General features: G+C 36.1%; 1 protein-coding gene across 3 annotated transcripts in view; it reads right to left on the reverse strand.

The window, feature by feature from the left end:
• LOC115443534 (terminal nucleotidyltransferase 5C) overlaps positions 1–21,307 on the reverse strand; it is a 197,414-nt gene that overhangs the window by 152,623 nt on the left and 23,484 nt on the right. For all 3 annotated transcript variants that reach the window (XM_030168979.2, XM_030168980.2, XM_030168981.2), the window contains exon 2: positions 15,512–15,956. In XM_030168979.2, the coding sequence (XP_030024839.1) occupies positions 15,512–15,874 (363 nt within the window). In that variant the 5' untranslated portion in view covers positions 15,875–15,956. The remainder of the gene's footprint in view (positions 1–15,511; positions 15,957–21,307) is intronic.

The following is a 21,307-nucleotide window of genomic DNA, read 5'->3' on the forward strand; positions in this document are numbered from 1 at the left end:
ATTAAACTTTGTTTTTATTTTTTGGACAACTTCATTAAATAAATTCTGAAAGTCTGGTACATTCCCGTTATCCTTGATCAAATTCATCCTGTACTTGACTTTGTTAATTGACTCTCAAACTAACATAAAAAGGACCGGAGAAATTTCTTACAAGGACTATCAATCTTCGTCATTTTTAAAGTTCTATACAAACTACTTGTGAAATTTAAGTAAAAGGTTTGTTTACATTTTCAATAAATTTAGATAAAATATATTACCGTTTTATTACTACTAAAGGACCTTACTAATAGAACGTTTCCAACTCTCGCATTTACAGCCACAAAACACGCAGATCTAGTCATAAACATGTGACATAAGCACCTGCTAAACAACCATCGCGATGTAACGTAATACACAATGAGTTCCAAGCAGAACCGGTCGGCAGACGGTCACCTGAGGTCGACTGCGATTGTGACCTCTGCTGAACACGATCTAACTTGCGCCGATCAAATTATGTCATCATGCTTTTACATTTGAAACGAATTTTGTACTACTTACGAGTGATGCAAGATAAAACGGTACAGGTTAGAAACAGTAGAACATTTTCAGAAGGCCTTCTAGCAAAGAATCCTACCAGATTAATAATTAACAATTCGTCGACAAAGGGCCAACTGAAATGCAGGATTAGTTCTCAGCACCAAAAGAAAATTGCGAAAGGTCTTCAAAAGAAGAGCCTAAGGAGATAATTCAAACGATGCCATTATTGAAATGCCATCAAATTGATTTTTTGTTGGATACTGTATAATTAAAAGCACATTGTAGTTCTTGATAACAGGGTACATGACTTTTAATCCATAGCCAGGATTGCTGTTGGGTGTATTTATTTATTTTTCCAAGATCAGCTTACGTTATTTTATAGGCCTTAGACACTAGAAAACATAACTGAAAGCTTTTTAAAGAATTCTCAAACCACAGAGAGGTTATCTCCATTGCTAATATATGTTTAAACTCTACCGTAGAAATTAAACTCCACACATATTATGTCCACTAATGTTATCGTAGTAAACCAAGATTTAGCACCAAAACAAAGCTAATTTGATTACTTTCTCATGTGACCTTCATCCTTGGACATATTTTGTCGGTCAACATCTACTCCTAATACAAACCAAGGTTCGCACACCACTTGTGGGCTTTCGTCAACGAAACTTAGTCAACGTGCATTGATTCTACTGAATACCACAGAAAAACCAAATGTAGATAACAGTTACCTTCCCATGCATCTTTAATAGGTAGTTTAAATTTGTCCAAACACGTATGATTCAAAAACAAGTAGATCTTTGTTTACAGTTCGCGTTGCTGTAATGTGTTTTCCTTGACGATTAACTTTGATGCTTCTATCTTTCACTTTATCAAACGTAACTTTACATTTACACTGTAAATTTTCCTGATATCACTTCTGCGATCCATCGCAAGGAGCGTTGGAATGTTACTAATATTCGCATTTTTAACATGCTTCAAAATAGCGTCAACGGAAAGCGAATCTTCTTCATGGTATTCACTTTCGTAGCTATTCTCAGAGGGTGTCAACTTTAATATTGCACATATAACCATGTTAGGAGACATTCTGATAGTAATTCTGGGTGACAGCATTCCTACCATAAACACCAAGTAAGCAGTTATTTCGATTTGAATGTATTGAATCTATATATATAAAAATGAATCCCTATTTCCCTTGGTCACGCCATCGCGCATGAACGGCTGGACCGATTTCACTAATTTTTTTTTTGTTGTGTTTGTTATTGTCAGGAGAAGGTTCTTATGAAAGAAAAAAATCAACAAATTGCGCGGAAAATTAGTAAATATAAGAAAACTAAACGAAAATATTAATTTTATATAACTGTCAAATTTTATTAAATAACTGTCAGCGATTGACAGAATGCGCGCTGCAAATTAATAGTTAAGACTTGACAACGTCTGTCGGGTTCGCTAGTACCTAATAAAAATAATAGTAAAAGACTTATCGTCCTCTAAATTCTACACAACTGTAAGAGACGCGCTGGACAGAAACCGGTGGAAGCAGATCATCCGTTCCTGATGCTGACCACGATCCTCACATATGAGGGACTGACTAAAGAGAGAGATAAAGAGTATTGAATACCTACTACAGTAGAATCTTGCTCGTTTTTCTCTGGTGGAAAATGCTTTTCGTACTGGTAGAAGGGTTAATATTAACAGAATCTAAATGATTTTTACCATTTTAAAGTTTCTTGAAGCGGCTAAAACTAAAAAAAAAAAGCTTTTTCGTCGAAGGGGTAGTTGAACTAGGGCACCCACTTTTCGCCATGTATTTTTCACCTCATGATGTGAAATGGGCAAGCCTATCGCCATATCAGGCACAAATTTCAAAACAATATCACTTAGTGTTGCCCAAATTCAGTCTTGGTCTTGCAGTCTTGGTCTTGTTCTTGCGTTTTTGCAAGACCAAGACCAAGAACAAGACCGCGTATTTTTAGCAAGACCAAGACCAAGACTGACCGTGCAAGACTTGAGCAAGAACAAGACATAGCCTGCAAGACTCTTGCGTCTTGCAGCTAGGACTTAGCGCTATTTCACTGAGTAGTTAGGTGTAACAGTTCGGTGTATAGGTAGGTACGCTTAGGAATTTTGGGATGTCACGCAAAGCCCTCTTGGGCCCCCATTGGGAAATCCCAAATGGGCCCCCATTGGGAAATCCCAAATGGGGCCCAATTGGGAAATCCCCATCAGATCCCAATCAAAATTTATAAAAAATCTAAAATTTCAAAAAATCAAAAATAATTTTGAATTACGGACTCTGATGGTACTATGACTTTATATTTCGATTAGAAAGTGAACTGTTGGTTGAATGCATCCTTGTCGTCAGTTGGGCTCGAACTCGGGTCCTCTTGATCATCAGTCGTTCACGTTACCACTGGTCCAAGCGGGAATATTACATTCGTCGCTTTATTTGATGTACATCGAATCAACTAGATGATATTACTAATATTGCGGTTAAATGTTTAATATTTGTTTCTGTTTTTTCGTTTATCTTAGTTAGATTTATTCAAGCGGAACTATTAGCAATAATTTACTATTTCAACGTTGGGATTTCCCACTTAAATCCCACTCAAGCCCCAATTAGGAAATGTTAACAATAATTTTTCATTTTTACTTTGGGATTTCCCACTTTGGCCCCACTCGGGTCCCAATTGGGAAATATTAATAATAATTTTTCATTTTTACTTTGGGATACAATGATAAATCGTAAAACTCTTTTATTAAATTTCTTATAAGTTGAAGGTTCAATCTCTTTCTAGACAGATAAGTATTGTTCTTTAAAATACAGTCAAGTTATTGTAATTAATTTGTTTTTTTTACATGTTTTAGCAAATGTAAGCTTATAAATCATAAATGTTTATTAAGAAACAGTTACTTCCATGGAAAACGACATATAGGTCAATTGATTTTTCGAATTTCTTATCAAATCTTCAGTTATTTATTAATCTGCTTGATCTTTACTATGGCTATGTTAATTCAAGCTCACAATGTTCCAATTCTAATAAGTTTTTCTAAGATTTAAAGTAAACTTTAATAAATAGTAATAGACTAATAGGTAATTGCAAGACTTGCAAGACTCTTGCTGCAAGACCAAGACCAAGACCAAGACTGGGAGCGCAAGACCAAGACCAAGACCAAGATCAGGTGTATTGGCGCAAGACCAAGACCAAGACTGGCTAAGTCTCGTCTTGTTCTTGCATTTGGGCAACACTAATATCACTGTCCGCTGGATTCGAACCCTGGATTTTAGAGCGGTATCATATAGCGTATCCAACCAAGTCATCGAGGGAGTCAAAAATGATAGACCAACTTTAATTTTTCTTACGTTCATAGTGAATTTGCCAGGAAGCCACACATCCTTTCCCTCGTACCAATCCCTCCTTAGATCAGTATTAATTCTTCTGGTAGAGCAGGTGATCATGATATTTGATAATTCTCTCATCTTTCATTTAGCATCATCTGACCTCATTCCCGTTAGCCTACTCCATAAAACAATGTTGACAAATTTCAGTGACGGCTGCCACCACTGCCGCCCAAACCCATTCCTCGTGTTCAGTTCGAAAAAAATTACAAATGCGATGCGCCCTTGAGCCGTCCGACATCCGCCAACGCACATCGATTTTCTACATACATAGATTCGTCTACTATAAGGCTTCATATCATTATTTCCATCTGGCAGCGCAACTACGCACCAACCGTCAGGTGAAAACACACCTTATTACGATCACACAAAGTCCTGTTATGAATGACAGGTTTGGGTTGTTATGTCTTTTGTGTATAGACAAAGGCTCTTACGAGGTAGTGACCGAGTGGACAGTAATTAAGTATAGGCATTAGTGGTATGTGGCGACCTTGGTCAGGATCCGTTATGAACGAGAGGTGATAATGTGTCCGCTAATATAGAATATGTACTTTCGATAATGTTATATTTTTGTATTAGTGACACATTCATACTTTTTCATGCTGATTTTTTATTTATTACTATATTTACTCGACATTATATTGTTGATGCGTCAAACCTTTCCTGTGGTTCTTAAATTAAGAAAAAAAACTAACTCCATATAATTCTTTCATATAATTTTTGAATTTAGAACAAAATATCACGCTTCTGTTATTGACTCCCCAATTCCTTGCAATTTTGAATTAAGAACTACTCGACATGAGTAACACTACGTACATTTCTGTTTTAGAATTATCAACAACCAACATTATAAAAGTTGAATAAGGAAAAGTACAAGGCGGCATACTAGTGATGTAACAACAGCCAATCGATGGAATTCTGCTTCTTACAGGGGTCGCATACCAGCTATTGACCCTATCATGTAACTAAGCATTTCTTAAGCAATTCAATATGGTGGAAATAATCGCCCATAAAAGTCAGCAGAACTCTAAGATAGCATAAATCGACCGGAGCATAAAGACACATAATAAGGAATTGACACAATTAGAAATGGACTTTGATATTCGGTTTCGAAAAGATCGGCATAATGATTCGTCAATTGATACCTTATCTGGACGCCATCTAACTTACCAGCGAGTGCAGAAATATTTACAGCCGTTTTCAATAATCGATCCAAATCTCAATCTTCAACCCTATTCAGAGAAAGAACCAATCAAAATAACTCATTTGTACGCTTGTCAAAATACTTTGTTCTGATTGGTCCATTTTTGAAATAGATATAAAAAAGCTATTAGGATTGTTTATTCAAAATGGCGGTTATCTGAGCTAATAAAAAAACATAAATAAACAATGACAGACATAAGAAGTAAGTACCAAAATAAGTACAAATTAGACAAAATATACAATATCAGAGCCAAAATAAATACTAAAAATAGAAGTTTTTCGATAAATTGTCTGTAAATAAAAAAAAATAAGGGGCCGCCATGTTTACAACCCACTTGAAGTCTACAATGTTTTTATTGACACTCAAGTGCAATTATTTTCCGAAAACACGCAATTAACCGCACATGTCTTGCAAATTGATCGACAAAATCTTGATATAGCGATAAGTACTGCATGTGTAATATTTTATTTATATTATTATTGTTTTGAAATTCCAGTTATATGCACAGTCATTGTGTTCATTAAGATTGCGTTTATCTGATTTGTTACGGGTAATATGACAAAAAATATTTTTAAAATATAAAAAGTTTATGAAACTGTTTGGATGTTTGTTAAAAGTACCACATAACCCATTAGCAGGTTGCCGTCAGCATGGTCACTTAATTTTCAAAGGTTGCGAGCGCCTAGAGCACTTACCCAAAGATAGTCATAAAAAAGCAGTAACAGCTGAACGTATTCGGATGAAATTTGTCCCACGGATAGACCACGTCCTGGTCTATCGATACAGTATGAAGTAGTTTGAAATCTGTTTTATAGAATAACATGTTGATATTTATGGACTACCTAAACATTCTAATTTTTGATTCCCTAAAAATCATTATATTTTATAAATAATCGAAAAATGCTACCATATGTTCCAAACTGGTTACAAAAAACCGGATTACCTCAATAAAATTATTCTAAATATAATTTGCGTACGCATTTGGATTTTATAACGAAACGAGACAACATAATGACTTGTCGAGGCTCAAATTCGAATTATTAATTTGGACGGTCCAATTCTCTTGTTGACATATTGTGTACGGCAAATGGGTTTCTATTCTCAATGGTAATTTAGATTCCACGCGGAATTTGCAACGGATTAACAACGTAATGTCATAAGATATAGTAACTAAGAAATGAAGTTCTTATAATAAATTACCAAGATATCCTTTGGCAGTTCGCAGGATATTTTTAGCTTACATCTAGACTTAAAAGCATGTTATGAATAAAAGCAATAAATAAAATAGCCTGAATTAATCAGTGACTGAATACAATTCTGTTAATTATCGTTTTAATAGTCCCCTAGACAGCCAAATAGTCCTCTAGAGAACCAACTCACAAACAACCTTACGAATTTACCCCATAATTATATAACATTCCTTATTTCGAAACCACGAGGATTCCGCGCGGTTTGTCTTTGAGAATAACCGTCCACCTAGTCATTTAGGTCATACAAAAGGACTGTTAAATCGGATCTCGTTATATAGAATTGGATTATGGGAATATGATAACACGCTCTCAGACATTTAGAATTATATACAGACAAGTGAATAATCATTATTTAATACGCTAGATTTTGTTCACGACTCCTCCTGTCTTTGATTTTCTTTGCTAAAAAAAATTTTGAATCGAAAGTTTACCTTTTAAAGGTTCAATTTCGGTTTATCCTTAGTTATTCCTTTATACACCTCTGACGTATCTAAAATCATGTGTGTATTCTTTGAGAGTTATCGCTTGCTTTAACGGTGAAGGAAAACATCGTGAGGAAACCTATATACCTGAGAAGTTCCTTATAGGAATTTCGAAGGTGTGTGAAGTCTACAAATCCGCACTAGGCCAGCGTGGTGGACTAAGGCCTAATCCCTTTCAGTAGTAGAGGAAGCCCGTGCCCAACAGTGGGACAGTATATAATACAGGGCTGATATTATTATATTCCTTTACGTCGTATCACTATTGAGAACCTCTTAAGCAAGGCTGGTACATTTCTGACGAAAGCTGCGACATTTCAAATTGATCGTCATTACAAACTATTCTATAATTTCGAAAACAGAATATTCATATTGCTGTTAAAAAATGTATGAGATCATTATAAGTTTTCGGCACATGTTAGAAAATTAATTTATTACGTGCACATGCAATAACTAGACTGCGTGGCAACGAGTGATGTCATCATTCCAAGAGTTTTACTAATAACGATTGATGGCATTGTGGCCAAATGGCAAAGATAAAGCTGCGCGCAGACGTAGCATAGTGCAATGAAAAACATAATTTTTACAGCGTATGACATAATAATATATAATAATATCAGCCCTGTATTATACACTGTTAAACTGCTACGCGCGTCCTCTACTACTGAGAGAGATTAGGCCTTAGTCCACCACGCTGGCCTAGTGCGGATTGGTAGACTTCACATACCCTCAAAATTCCTATAGAGAACTTCTCGGGTATACAAATTTCCTCACGATATTTTGCTTCACCGTTAAAGCAAGCCATCATTATCAAAGAATACACACTTTATTTTAGAAAAATTAGACGTGTGTGCCCTTAGGTTTTGAACCTGCGGACATTCGTACGTATGACATATCTAACTTTAAAGCAACAGCTAACTTTAGACTAGCAACTTGCGAGCCATATATTGCACCTTCAGATGCGTTTACACTAGCGGCAATACTTTAACAATTTTATAAGTATGCGAGCTGAGACAAGTTCTTCAATAATGACAGAAGTCTTTGCCGTGATTACACGGTAAAAAATGCTCGCAGAAATCGACTTCTGTATGGTAATGGAGTTTATTATATAAGGAAATACTAGTATATAAATAAAATTAAATCTTTATTTGCATTTATCAACGACCGGACTTACAATAGTTTTTATAACTCAACTTTAGTCGTGCAAATATTTATGTTATTAAATATACACTTTTATTATGCAGAACATTTACTTGTCTTCATTTGAAATAAGATTCCCAGTTTTAAATCGTTTAAACCGAATAGTAGAAATTTCATATTTCTACCTTCAAGCGGACTTCATCAATGTCATCTGTACTCTTATGAGCTACAGATTAAAGTTCAAAATGACTCAACTTTTTTGCATTATTCTGTGCTATGGCATCTACGCTTCACTGTGTATAACCTTATAATTTGCCAAATATCTCTTTACATATATTTACAGAGGGAATAGATTACCGTAATTGGAACAATGGACAAGTTGATTTAATGATTGATAGCTATGTTGCGCAACACGTTTATAGTCTTTTATTTTTTTTAATGACGTCACAAGCTGTCATAGGCATCTGCAGGCATCACAACTATTCACAAAAAGTAATAGAATTTTGAATAAAAATTTCTGTGTGCTACTGAAGCGCGCTTGCGCATCCCAAGTTACTTTTGAATTTTTAGTGAATACATCACAGTGTTATTTATGATAATCGCAGAAACGGCCATCGATTGCCTTATGAACTCTCGTAATATGTACGACTACCGAAGATAATGTTTTTTAATTATTATAACTACACTTAATTTAGCAGCTTCAAGACTCTAATCCGCATTCGCTTCTTAGACATTTCATACATCTACAATGATTCCAGGATTTTCATGGATGACGATTGTCACTACATAAAAAAACCTTAACTGTATTTTTATTACCAAAAACCCGATAGCCAGAATCGTTAAAAATAAAAAAAAATCATTTTTTATTTATCTTCCAAACAAAAGGCCACTTGCCGAACATCATATTGATTTAAACCATTAAATAATATAAAATATAGAAAAAGGTACTTTATTGTTATCTATCTATACTATTATATAAAGCTGAAGAGTTTGTATGTTTGTTTGTTTGTTTGAACGCGCTAATCTCAGGAACTACCGGTCCAAACCGAAAAATTCTTTTTACGTTGGATAGCCCTTTGTTCGTGGAGTGCTATAGGCTATATATCATCACGCTATATTTAATAGGAGCGGAGCAATAATGGCTAATCTCAGGAACTACCGATTCGAACTGAAAAATTATGTTTGTGTTGAATAGTCCTTTGTTTGTGGACTGCTCAAAGTTATATATCGTCACGCTATGACCAATAGGAGCGGAGCAGTAATGAAACATGTTGCAAAAACGGGGAAAATTATGAGTTTTGAGAGCTTCCGTTGTCTGCGCTGCGTAAACGGTTAAAGTTATGCAACAATGATGTATGACGGGATTGTTCCACTTAAAAAGCTCTAAAAAATATATTATAAAACAAAGTCCCCCGCTAACATCTGTCTGCCTGAACGTGTTAAACTCAAAAACTACCCAACGTATTAAGATGAAATTTGGTATGAAACAGTTTGAGACCCTGGGAAGAACATAGGCTCCCGGGAAACTACTACTTTTATAACGGAGAACTTTAGCCTGAAAAACTTTATAACGCGGGCGGAGCCGCAGGCAAAAGCTAGTTATTATTACGTGTGTGTTAATTCGCATCGTAAAACAATTGCATCTAGGGTTGGCAAATTGAATAAAAAATATTAAATGCGAAAAAGAGACACCATTTTCACATATTTCATACATTTTGTTGATTCTACAGATTTTTTAAGGTTAGTACCATTTTGGAACCATAGTCAATTTAATCACAGGCTTTAGTTTTATGGCTATGGATACCAGCAATTTACGTTACTGTGCTATGATTGAGGCAATATTAATTAAATTTCATAATGGAAAGTTATTTTCAAAGGCCATGTCATAAAATCGATATTTTATACCTGTCATAAGCGCTTTTTATGACAAAATCGCAAAATAAAATGCATGGAAATTGAAACTAGACATTAGATATAAAAAAAAATGTATATATAAAGAAACCTACCACACAGCCACCAAATACCCAAAGACTATGAACATTTTTTATAAAGTTGACAACCCTAGCGCGTGCTAATATAAACGGCAAAGCAATTGGACCGTTCGTACAATTGACACATACGGGTTGCCTTAAAAATTGCAACAAAAAACGAATGTTGCCGAGATGCGAATAAGCCCTGTGACACACGTGCGATATTGATATAGCAGTCGTAAAAACGTCACACGCATTAGTACGTAAAAGCTCTTTTATAGAGTTTGGTAAATATATACTTCTGTCATTTATTTTTCTTGCCCAATACAGTATAAGGTGTCTTACGGTTTTAAGAAAAATACTGTCAGTTTAGATTTATAATTCATTTTCAGTCATCACGGTTAATGCCCTGCTATTGTTTATAGATTGTTCCAGACTTATAATCAAGAAGAAATTTGTCCCTCGTCATTCAGTATTTTCCAAAGCCTAAGCAAGATAGGTAATGATTTAATAAACGTACAGTCCAGTGAATTAATGCAATTTATATGCGAAGTATCCACTACAAATAAATTAACATCTGCTTGAAACGGTAATAGCGGTGTTAGCGTATATTTTTACTGTTAGTCATTAGTGCAAGTGCGAACTATGACGTCATGGGTCACACATCTCAGTACTTCGTTTTAAGATTATACGACTCAATGTTAATGACGTCATCTTTATCAATTACTGCTTCGTGAATAACATTGGGTGGTTATTAAATATTATTAATAGTTAATTAGAATAATTCATCTAGTTTAGTTGTAATTATGGTTTATCTAGACAGGAAACAACGAGACCCTGGGCTCCAAGGAATCCAAATATTTTCTATTTCCAAAAAAAGAAATGCATTATTCGCTCAAATAAAAATATCAAATGATTATCTCCATATTCAAATCAAGAAATTTCACGCGAATCGCAAATCAACTATCCCTTTCCCTATACCTTTATAAAGTGAGATTAAAGTGTAAAACGCATAATCTCGTTTCAGCTTTATCTAACTTTTTCCTTAGTCACAAATAGCCGACAACAATACCAATTTGAAATTCTAACGTGTCATGTACCCGTGTATTCTGACCTTCGGGCTTATATAACGCGACGTTCGAGCAGAGGCGGCGGTGTATCGTCGGCCTAACGTGATGCATCGTGATTACACGTTGCATAAGGCCAACACTCACATTCCCCAGTCTGTAACAGCCGAGAGACGATTGCCTAACGTCTAAGTGAATTGTCTATGCAAATTATTTTATCAAATTGCAAAAATTATTTAACGACTTTCGTTCAGGGTTTTCGTTGTGCATACCGCTTTATATAACATTAGTTTTCATTTTGTTTCTCTTTTGTTTGAGTGACAAGGAAGATGCTCAACTAATCTTAAGCGCCACACACATAAACAGCAACCTTACCCAAAGCTTAAGAGAACAAAGCTCATCTTTCAACATGTTCATCTTGCGATGTAAGCTTCCTTATTGCTTGCCCTTCAGACAGAAACAATAATTGTTCACTGCTGCTTGTCGGTAGTAAGTATATTGCATCACAAAAACAACCAACGCGTAACGGGTTTGCTGGTGGTAGGATATATTTTATTTTAGCCCGGATAGCGACCACAGTACACAAGATATTAAAACGCGCAATAGTGACCAGGTAAGTGTGTCGCGTTCCGAGATCAGCCTGTGTACACCCAGTTCCAAAAGGCCGGCATAATTGTGTCGACTGCCGTGGGGTAATCTTGTCAGTCAACAATCTATGAGAGACCACTCCATCAGGTGCAGATGGGCCACTCTACCATGTATGTATGAAAAAGGCAGTAAACAGTCTTTTGATACCTATTCGCAGATCTAAAGCCGTACCTTGAGTTTCTTGAATTTATATTACTGACTAAAATAGGCACAATCTTATCCTGGCGCAGTATGTGTACCTCCTTCTAATGGTGTCGATAGCAACTATTCGCCAATATGCTACTCTGATATATGTACTATTGAGTTACTGCTGGCTGACCCTTGAAGATGAAAACATCACGAGACTGTGATGGTTTCTTTCTGTATATCCATATTGTAATCGTGTTAATGCTCTGCTGGCAGAATCTCGAAGACGAAAGCATCGCCAGAATCGCTTTGCATTCTACACGTCCTTTTGTAATCGCTACCAAGCTTACAAAATATATCAGACGTCTTCTAAACATAAATAAATTTTACACCCTTTCCGAAGAATAACCGCGTGAAACATGTTAATTCAAGATTTAAACTAAATCTAAGTTGTCTTTAAACCTCGGCTTAAGAGAAAGGCATGGCTTATACAAATTCTAAATAACAGTTTTGTAACGCAAAGTTCTGGGGTTACACAACACTTTTGATCTTATATTAACTTTCAAATCAGGTATGGATTGCGCGGTATTTGCAGGGGTTTGGCCCACGCTTATTTACTGATTTGTAGCAAAAAATATGTTTAGCACTAACGCGAAATTATTTGGAAAAGCAAGTTTTTTTTTTATGTTTGTAATTAATGACCAAGTCAATTGTTATAATAAGCTTTTTTTTTAACAATTATATTTTATTTCCCCACAAGTTTTAATAGAAATTGGACTTTAAGACTTTTGAGCTACGTGTAAACTTGTTACAGAAGTCAATGTCCTCTTCCTAAACAACAGTCACCATGCGAGGAAAGTAACAAAAAGAGAAAATAAATTACATAAAAAATAACTTGTAAAACATATACTCAACATTTCACTATGTGTTTAAATATTACGAGTAAGTTAAACATTTGTATTCAATTTCCTCAATTCGAATCATTAAGGGCTGCAAGAAATAAAACACTTCAAGTATGTTTTAATTAAGAAGAAACACAACATAATAATTAAGATTGCAAGCTAGGCGGAAAGGTTAAAAAATAGAGTCCGCATGATAAATGTAGGGACGTCCTGCGCCTCTGAAAGGTCACATTTTCGGCAAAGGTCACTGTGGTTTTTATAGACGACGCTCAAGGTGACCCTTAGCTTGGGTTGCCGAACACCTTGAAGTCAAACCTGGAAATTTTAAGCTCCCAATTAAAGAGGTGTGAAAGACGGAGGCTTTTAAGTACTTATACTGGCAAATTTCAGGTTTGAGTATACGAATAATTCTGGAACATTTTGGAGCCAGGTTCGATAGAAGCTGGAGCTATGTGACAGATGGCAACCCTAATCTTAGTCTAAGTTAAGGCGTACGTGGCATGACGCAGGTCATCACACAAATCTATTTTGTACTAAAATTGACTCTTAGGTCTCTTCTTTTTATTTGACGGAACTCACGTATGCGATAGTTTAATAGTTTATCAACGCAAAGTCTATTTCCGCCTTCAAGCTACGTCATTGTAGCCTGCCTAAAAAAACTTTTCGATCCAAACTTTAAAAAATTGTATCAAATGTCAAGCAAGGTAAAAAATATACTTAAAGACCCTTTAAACACATAAAGTAACATAGCGATGAAATTGCCTGTAAATTATTAATGTTTACCAGTTTTACTCCAAACATTCGCTTGTGTAACATGCAGATAGATAAATACCGTAACCGCACTAATAGCTTCTTCATACATTCACTTTTAGAATAGTCGCGTTGTATCGTATTGTGAGTTATTAGCTCTCACCTGCCTTCTAAAGGTATCGTGTCCCACTGCTGGGCACGGGCCTCTACTATTGAGACAGATTAGGCCTTATTGCACCACGCTGACCTAATGCAGATTGATTGAGTATACACACCCTCAAAATTCTTAAAGAGAACTCCTCAGGTATGCAGGTTTCCTCACGATGTTTTATTTCACCGTTAAAGCAAGCGATAATTCACAAAAAATACACACATAAGTCTAGAAGTCAGAGGTGTGTGCCCTTGGGATTTAAACCTGCGGACATTCGTCTCGGCAGTCCGTTGCACACCCAGCTAGGCTATCGCCGCTCAAATAACTTACTAAAATGATTTTAAAATGCCCTACGAAGGTAAACGCGATCGGTCACATTGGTAGTATTCAATAAATTGCGTTTGTTTTCAGCGATTAATTTCGATTGACTTATTTCTTCAGGCCACAGCGATTTCAGAAGGTAATCATTAATACATATTTTCTAATATAATGTAATATAAATTACTTATTATTAGACTGGACCACGATCCACCAAACCATTTCCAACTTCTGGTCTTACGTCTTAGCTGTTATGAAGTCATTTAAATACTTAATTACTCACAAGGAGTGCTGCTTCAATGAAAATTTTACTTTTCTAGATAATTAGAGGCCGCCTGGCTATTTACCTAGTCGGTCGAAGTATTTTTAAATTTTCAGGGCCCAATATTCCTTCCTTAGTCTGGGAAATGCAGAGTAAGACCATTTAAATAAAATTTCAAAGAATACCGCTCTCACTCACTGGCTAAACAAGCATTTTACAATTAAAATATTTAAAAACATCCGTATTCTGTGCGCACGCGCACATTCGTATTCTAGTGATAGACTTATTTTTGCACGTATGAAATGCATCTTGACTTGTAATTATGTAATTGCTGTTTACGAACGGAAACGGATGTGTTATAATTCATATGTATCTTTATAGCAATAGAGGTTGTTTTTTTAGATGATTGCGCAATATTAGAAAAGTTGTTAGTGTTACTCCTATATTCTGAATGAGGGTATAATTTATATCAAAATATATTTTGTAGAGTTGCAGTGGCGAAGGATGAAATTTTCCAAAAGGAACCCGACACAACATATGGGCACTAATGTCGTCTACAAATCGTTCTGATGATAATAAGATTCTAAATAAATTTTACTTAAAGAGAAGCCGATAGGATTCGGGTTATATTGAACCTTCGCCATTGTAGAGTAGTGATCGTAGTATGGTAAGATAGTACAGATGTAGCGAGATCAGCTAACTACTAAGATCGGCCTTAGCTATTCTGGCGCCGCGAGCGAAACATATTTTGGCGCCTCATTAAAACCTTTAGCACCTTCACTAGGACCTCGCACCACGGAAAACCGCCTAGCCCGTTCCACCCTAAAGATGCCGCGGGCACGTAAAAGTCCAAGCCACCTTTAGTCAGGGTGCACCCTCTGTCACTGCGTTCACCCTACAACTAGCGGAATCTGTACTGTAACTTTATTCTCGAAAGGTCCAAAATCTATAAATCCTTGTGACTACAGTATTAACTGCACACTCCTATTTCTTTTAAAACAATAGGTGTATCAACAGAAATAGTGTAGACAATACAATGACAACAAAACGCAATATCGTATTACACGCGTCAAAACATAATGCTCACAACAGCTGTTTCAATATTCTAGTAGGCAAAATTGAATGAATGCACTCAATAAACTTTAATCCCAACTGAGCGTCTTTACGAATGACAAAAAAAATAAACTTTAAACATTTGTCTTGAATTAATCCTTCTTGACGTTAGGTTTTTAAATCGAATAACCAATTTAAATCCTTAAATGATTAAAATCAACCAATTGGTAAATCCAATCATGATCAAACGTATTCTTAAGATATAGTGTACTCACCTGTACTAGAGCGTCCAGCGTCAGCCTCTCGATGTCCACGTTGTAGAAACTGAGCTGCGGCACGTGGCGGCGGCGCGGGCGCACGTCGTCGTAGTACGCCACCACATCATTGATGGACACCACGGGGCAGTCGTCCGCGGTGCTGCACCCGCTACTCACGCCGTCCACGCCGCTGTCCGAATCACCCTCGCCGCCGAAACCCTCCTTCGAATCCCTCCGCTCGCCGTAACTCTGTTCCGATCCCTCCTGGTACCCGGATTCGTTCATCTCGTCCGGGGTGACTATTTCCGGTATTTTTGTTGTATCGTAGTCGAACGCTAGGTCCTCGTCGACGCCTGCGTCGATGTCGATTATGTCCGCCATATTGTTTTTTTCGCACGTGTTAATTGTTGCGATGTCCTATCACTACATGCTGGTGCAAACTGCCGGTGCACGATTTGTCGTCCTGTTGAAGGAAATTTAATATTAAAATTAGTGTTCTAAGGTTTACAATAGAAAAAGAAAGTAAAATATATCATAAAAGATATAATAGTATAAAAGTATAATTAAAATGCCCGCTGCGTAAACACTACATGCCCTTTTAAATTACCGATATAAAATCGCAAGGAGTGTAAATGAGCACTCAAAGGAATAATAACACTATTTTAATTTACACATCACACTAAAAGTTGTAAGTATAATAATAATAATGAAAAATAGATTCACATGAAATTTATTCTTATACGCGTAACGTTCAGAACAAACGAGCTTCGTATTCCAAAATTGAATAACAAAGAACGAGAACGCTCATAACCAAAATCCGTGTAATTATTTCTCCAAATCAAAACAAACAAGATATTAAAAACGTAAACAAATAGAAACTGCCACAATGATTTTGACAGATGTACTTTTAACGACAATCCATAATGGATATGCTCCAGTTACAGTCTCGAATTAGGTACGTGATAAAACGCTTAGTTGCAATCAATTGCCTAGATTTTTATGACTTGACCGAGTTCCATTAATTTCTGGACTCAAACGCCACAATTTGAATACATGCATTCTAAGCAGCTGTATGAAATGCGATTGTACATGATAAAGTTTTACGAAAAAAAACATAGTAAAAATGGCGTAAATGTTTTTGTTTTTTTTTTTTAACTTAGTTACTTCTATCGTCCATCCTGGAGATTACTGAACATCAGGGGACCCATTTGCATGTTTCCCGCGTGCTGTGATATAAAATTATATTAAAAAATCCCTACTCGTTTTTCGTTCTATAAGTTTTATTGCAATAGAAACAATCAAGGTCAATATCACAGCTTAATACCATAAAAACATTATATAAATCTGTGTTAAAAATAATTATCGCTTACGATAGATAAAAACCATTTACCAACACCTATATTTCGAATCCACTCCAGACAAAAATCCTATCATCCCCACAAAATGTAACCATTAAGAAAGATCAAATCTGAAATAACCGTTACATCACGTAACATAATGCGCACGCGCAATAACCCACTTTACAAAAACAGATTTAAAAATGGAATCTCAAAAAAAAAACAAACCATTAAAGTTATCTCAGAATCAATACAATAAAAATAAGGAATGTAGAAAAGCCACTTTCGATCTCGACGACCACTACTATGCGTCAGTCGCGCGCGAGACGAAAACGAAACGCGGTCGAGTCACGATCGACTTTCGCTGTCTACGACACAGTGACCTAGCGTCGGAGCTGGGAGCGTGGCGCGGCCGCGGGTCGAACTTGCAGTTTAGCGTGGTCTAGCACATCTCAAGTGCTCGTTGATTTAATAGTTTTGATAATTGGACGGTATCAAATTTGTTCGTGCGTCAGTCGTTTATTAATTTACGTTATAAAAGGTGATGTATGATTATTAATACGGATTTACGACTAGTAAAAACGCATTACACCACAACCAAAGCCTTGATATTTCAAAATACAGGGATTACACAATAACAGTCATCTGTTTTTTGTCTGTATTTTTTTACTAACACTACGTAAAAACGTTTTACTATGTTAAACAAAACACTAGAAAACACCCGTATAATAATAATCAAGACATATAGAGAAAGATTAAATAATACAAATACATATCCAGCTTTGAATACAAAGCCCACATTACACTTACACGTGTAAACACAAATCAACGAAGTGTAAATTAAATTTTGCCGCCATCAGAACTCGGCCCACCTCCCAAGGGATTCGGTAATGGCCATAACTTTTCATTTTCACGTGCCTACGCGTCGACAGATAAATCAAAGTTGTTTGATGTGGAAAATTGTTGTTCTTTTTATAGACGGCAGGTTGTTGATTACTTGATAAATCCACAACCTAATGATGCACAGTTGGATTGCAAAACGAAGTAAAAAGAATAGAACTATCCCTTCAATATTCTGTGAAGTCTTTAGATCAAGTCGGTAACGGTATTTTTTTTTTAGTTTTATAGTACGTTATTAGGGCCTTAGTTTGTTTCCTAGATGAATACTAGTGCTTCATAAAGAATATTAAGTCAAGTGAGACGAAGGGCCACCGGTATCCCCACCAAGAAAATGTATGGGCACTTATCCGTTTGGGGTTTTGTTATTCGTTTCGCAACAGACTCGAACTCAGTACCGGAACATCCCAAGGACGTTGCCGCTAAACGAATTAACAATATCAAGCGATAAACAATACCAAACATTGTTTCCATACATACCAGTTTATCAACAGGAAAAAAATACAATATTAATTTTGATAAAAAGCATTAGTTCTGATGCAACAAGTGACCCGCTCCTAACTCAGATCCGTGCCAAGGTCGGCACAATTCAGGAATCAACAAGTGCCCCAATTTCAGACAGCCTGACCTGCCTTTCACTTCCATTTGAGTGGGGATTTGTAGAGATTTATGTTGAAATTCGGGCTATATTTTGTTTAGAAATGTAAAAAGGAATTTTTTACTAACTTGTGTATAGTATTCTAAAATATGTAGATTTAAAAAACAAAACTATGTTCGTATAAATGAAAAAAACGAATCGGAGTTAAGGACTTAATGCTAATCTTATGACGGCCAAGGACACTCTGTTGCAATTGCTGATGGTAGGACATATTTTATATTCGCCCGGATATCGACCACCGTACACAAGATGTTAAAACACGCCATAGGGGCCCATGTAAGTGTGTAGCGTTACGGGATCAACCGACGATATCCGACTCCCGCAGGACGACATAATTGTGTCGACTCTGGAGGGGTAATCTATCGTCAGTCAACATTCTGTAAGTTTGCCGTATATACAAAAAAAAACGGTTTGTTTTTTGCCTAGCTATCACCCGCTATGATTCTCTCAGTAATAATATCTACCCAATCGAATTTTAATAATAAATCTAACACATTTAATGACATCATAGTTATTACAACCAGCTTGGCTTACATTGTGCCAAAAACAAACTCCCCGATCTCTGAAAAAATAACCCTTTAGTTCAGTATTCAGATGAAAACATAAGCTTTGATAAGATCAAAATATCGTCAATATGTCACCTTTCCAAAGACGTTGTAACCATTATCAAACATAATATGGATATTTATAAGAAACTCGTTACTCTTTAAAGCAACTTGTCTTCAAATGTTTTGTTTGTTACAACTTATTAGTCTACTAAAAGAATGTCGCCTGCGGACACTGGACAATGAACTTAGTGTTTTGACGAGACACTAAAAATACTCTGTCATAGTACTACTGAATGATGTTTGGAACACAAAACTGCTTTGGCACCCTTCCAATAAGCAACAAGTAGGGAACACCTAATGCTCCACATTTTTCCATTCAGTATTTCATTTGTCGTTCAATGGCCAGTTCTTTACATTTTGAGAACATTTAAATTCTTTTTGTTAGTACATTTTTTTAAGTTTAGAACATTGGTACAGCGGTTTTTTTTTGTTTACAAGACAGGTTTTTGGTCTTTTTTAGCATTTCAAACTTTTGAATATCCATTTGAATAAAAAGTTAATTATATGTTGACGAAGTTCGCGAACTGAATGCTACGCGACAAGTGACCAGAGGAAACTGGTTTGATCGATATCGCTTTGTAGTTCTATAATACAATTGTGATTAATAATAGCCAACTTAAGTACATTGACGCAATAGACTCGCTGTAGATTCTGAGCATGGAACTAATTAATATAAATGAATAAGATTGTTAATTGAAGCTGAATTCGGTTAACTCGCCTAACTTCAGCAGATTATATTAAGTATTTGTCGGAAGTAAATTCTAAAGACTGCATAAAAAGTACGAAGCCACAGTCTCTTCTACTGAAAAAGCAGAGATCTCAGCACATTTTTTATAGTATTAGTTTTAAACCAGGCCGTATAGCTGCCCTTTGCCTATCAAAAAACAAGAATAAACATCATAAAGACGATACAAGGCAATGTCATTTCTCAGCTGGAGCGAAGATCTTATTGACATTATTCATGTTTAAATTCTAGTACCAGTTCTGAAACGGGTGTTACTGCCATCACAACCTTGAATTAAGGATTGGAGGCATTTAAATTAGAATAATAAAGCGCTGTATATGGATCGGAGTCGGCCATTAGGAGCATTCGAAGCAGTAATGCCTTATTAACACCAACGGGGAACGACATAAATCCAAACGCGAATGTAACTCGACGCTGTTCCGAGAAACAGCCACATGATTCCTAGAGCTTTATGCGTTTTGTATTTCCAGTTTGAATGAACGACCTTCTGATTTTAAATACAAAGAAAATGAAGATGAGACAAATGTTAAACTTCATTACAAATACTATTGTTATCCGAAACTTAGAATTTTGCGCCTTATAGTACCCACTAGCCCTGCCCTGCCCACTGGCTGCGCAGACCATTAAACAGAGTAACGCACATTTACGCTGGCAGGTTAGACAAAGCTAGGACTTACACCGAATCATCTAACCTAGCCTAACTTCGATATATAGCCCTGCCGTGCCCACAGGCTCCGCTGACCATTGAACAGAGCAACGCACATCTGCACTGGTAGCTAGACAAAGCGAGGACATCCTCGGTTGATGTAAGCACCAAATAACCTAACCTAACTCCGTAGTAATCGGCATGCTATGATAAAAATACCCTTAACACGACAGACAGAAAGAGCCTATTCCTTAAACGCAACGAAAATTCCACTATCATACTCAGCAGGTGACCCATTTACATCGCCTTTAAAAAAAATACCAGTACCCGCCCAATCCATTCCCAGTTTATGAAAGGAAAAACAGCAGTGAACGTGCGCGGGCGACACTAGGTCGACGCGCTCTTGCGAAAACTGTTATCGACCGGTGTCCAATATCGCCCACGAGGCTGCACGGTTCACTAGATTCGCCAAAGCATAACGTATTTTGTATCTATTTTGAGACAATAGGTTTCGGTGATTATGTACACCTGTTCGGGTTATAATTCTAATCGGGAAGATTAGTGTATGCTGGGATTTATCAGTCCAGTCACTTGTTCTATAAAACAAAACATGATACGACAGAGTTCCGTAATGTTGAAAGTAAAAAAAAAAATTGTCGTTACCAAGAATAGGTTACATTTTACTTAAAGGTATGATGTTCCTTTTAAGCAAAATAGTATTACTTGCATTAGGAGACTTCATTCTTCCTTGAAATTATAGGTATATCCAATACATGAACACAATGGTAATAAGTCGCATAACATAAAAAATAACATCTTTATTCTATAGATCTAGTTATATAATTAAGTATTGCCATTTCAAATAAATTCAATGGCTGTAAGATTCACCTACCTTATCCTTATAAAACAAAACAATTTTTACT

The sequence above is a fragment of the Manduca sexta genome, chromosome 20 (assembly GCF_014839805.1).
Source record: "Manduca sexta isolate Smith_Timp_Sample1 chromosome 20, JHU_Msex_v1.0, whole genome shotgun sequence".
In the NCBI taxonomy this organism is placed as follows: Eukaryota; Metazoa; Arthropoda; class Insecta; order Lepidoptera; family Sphingidae; genus Manduca; species Manduca sexta.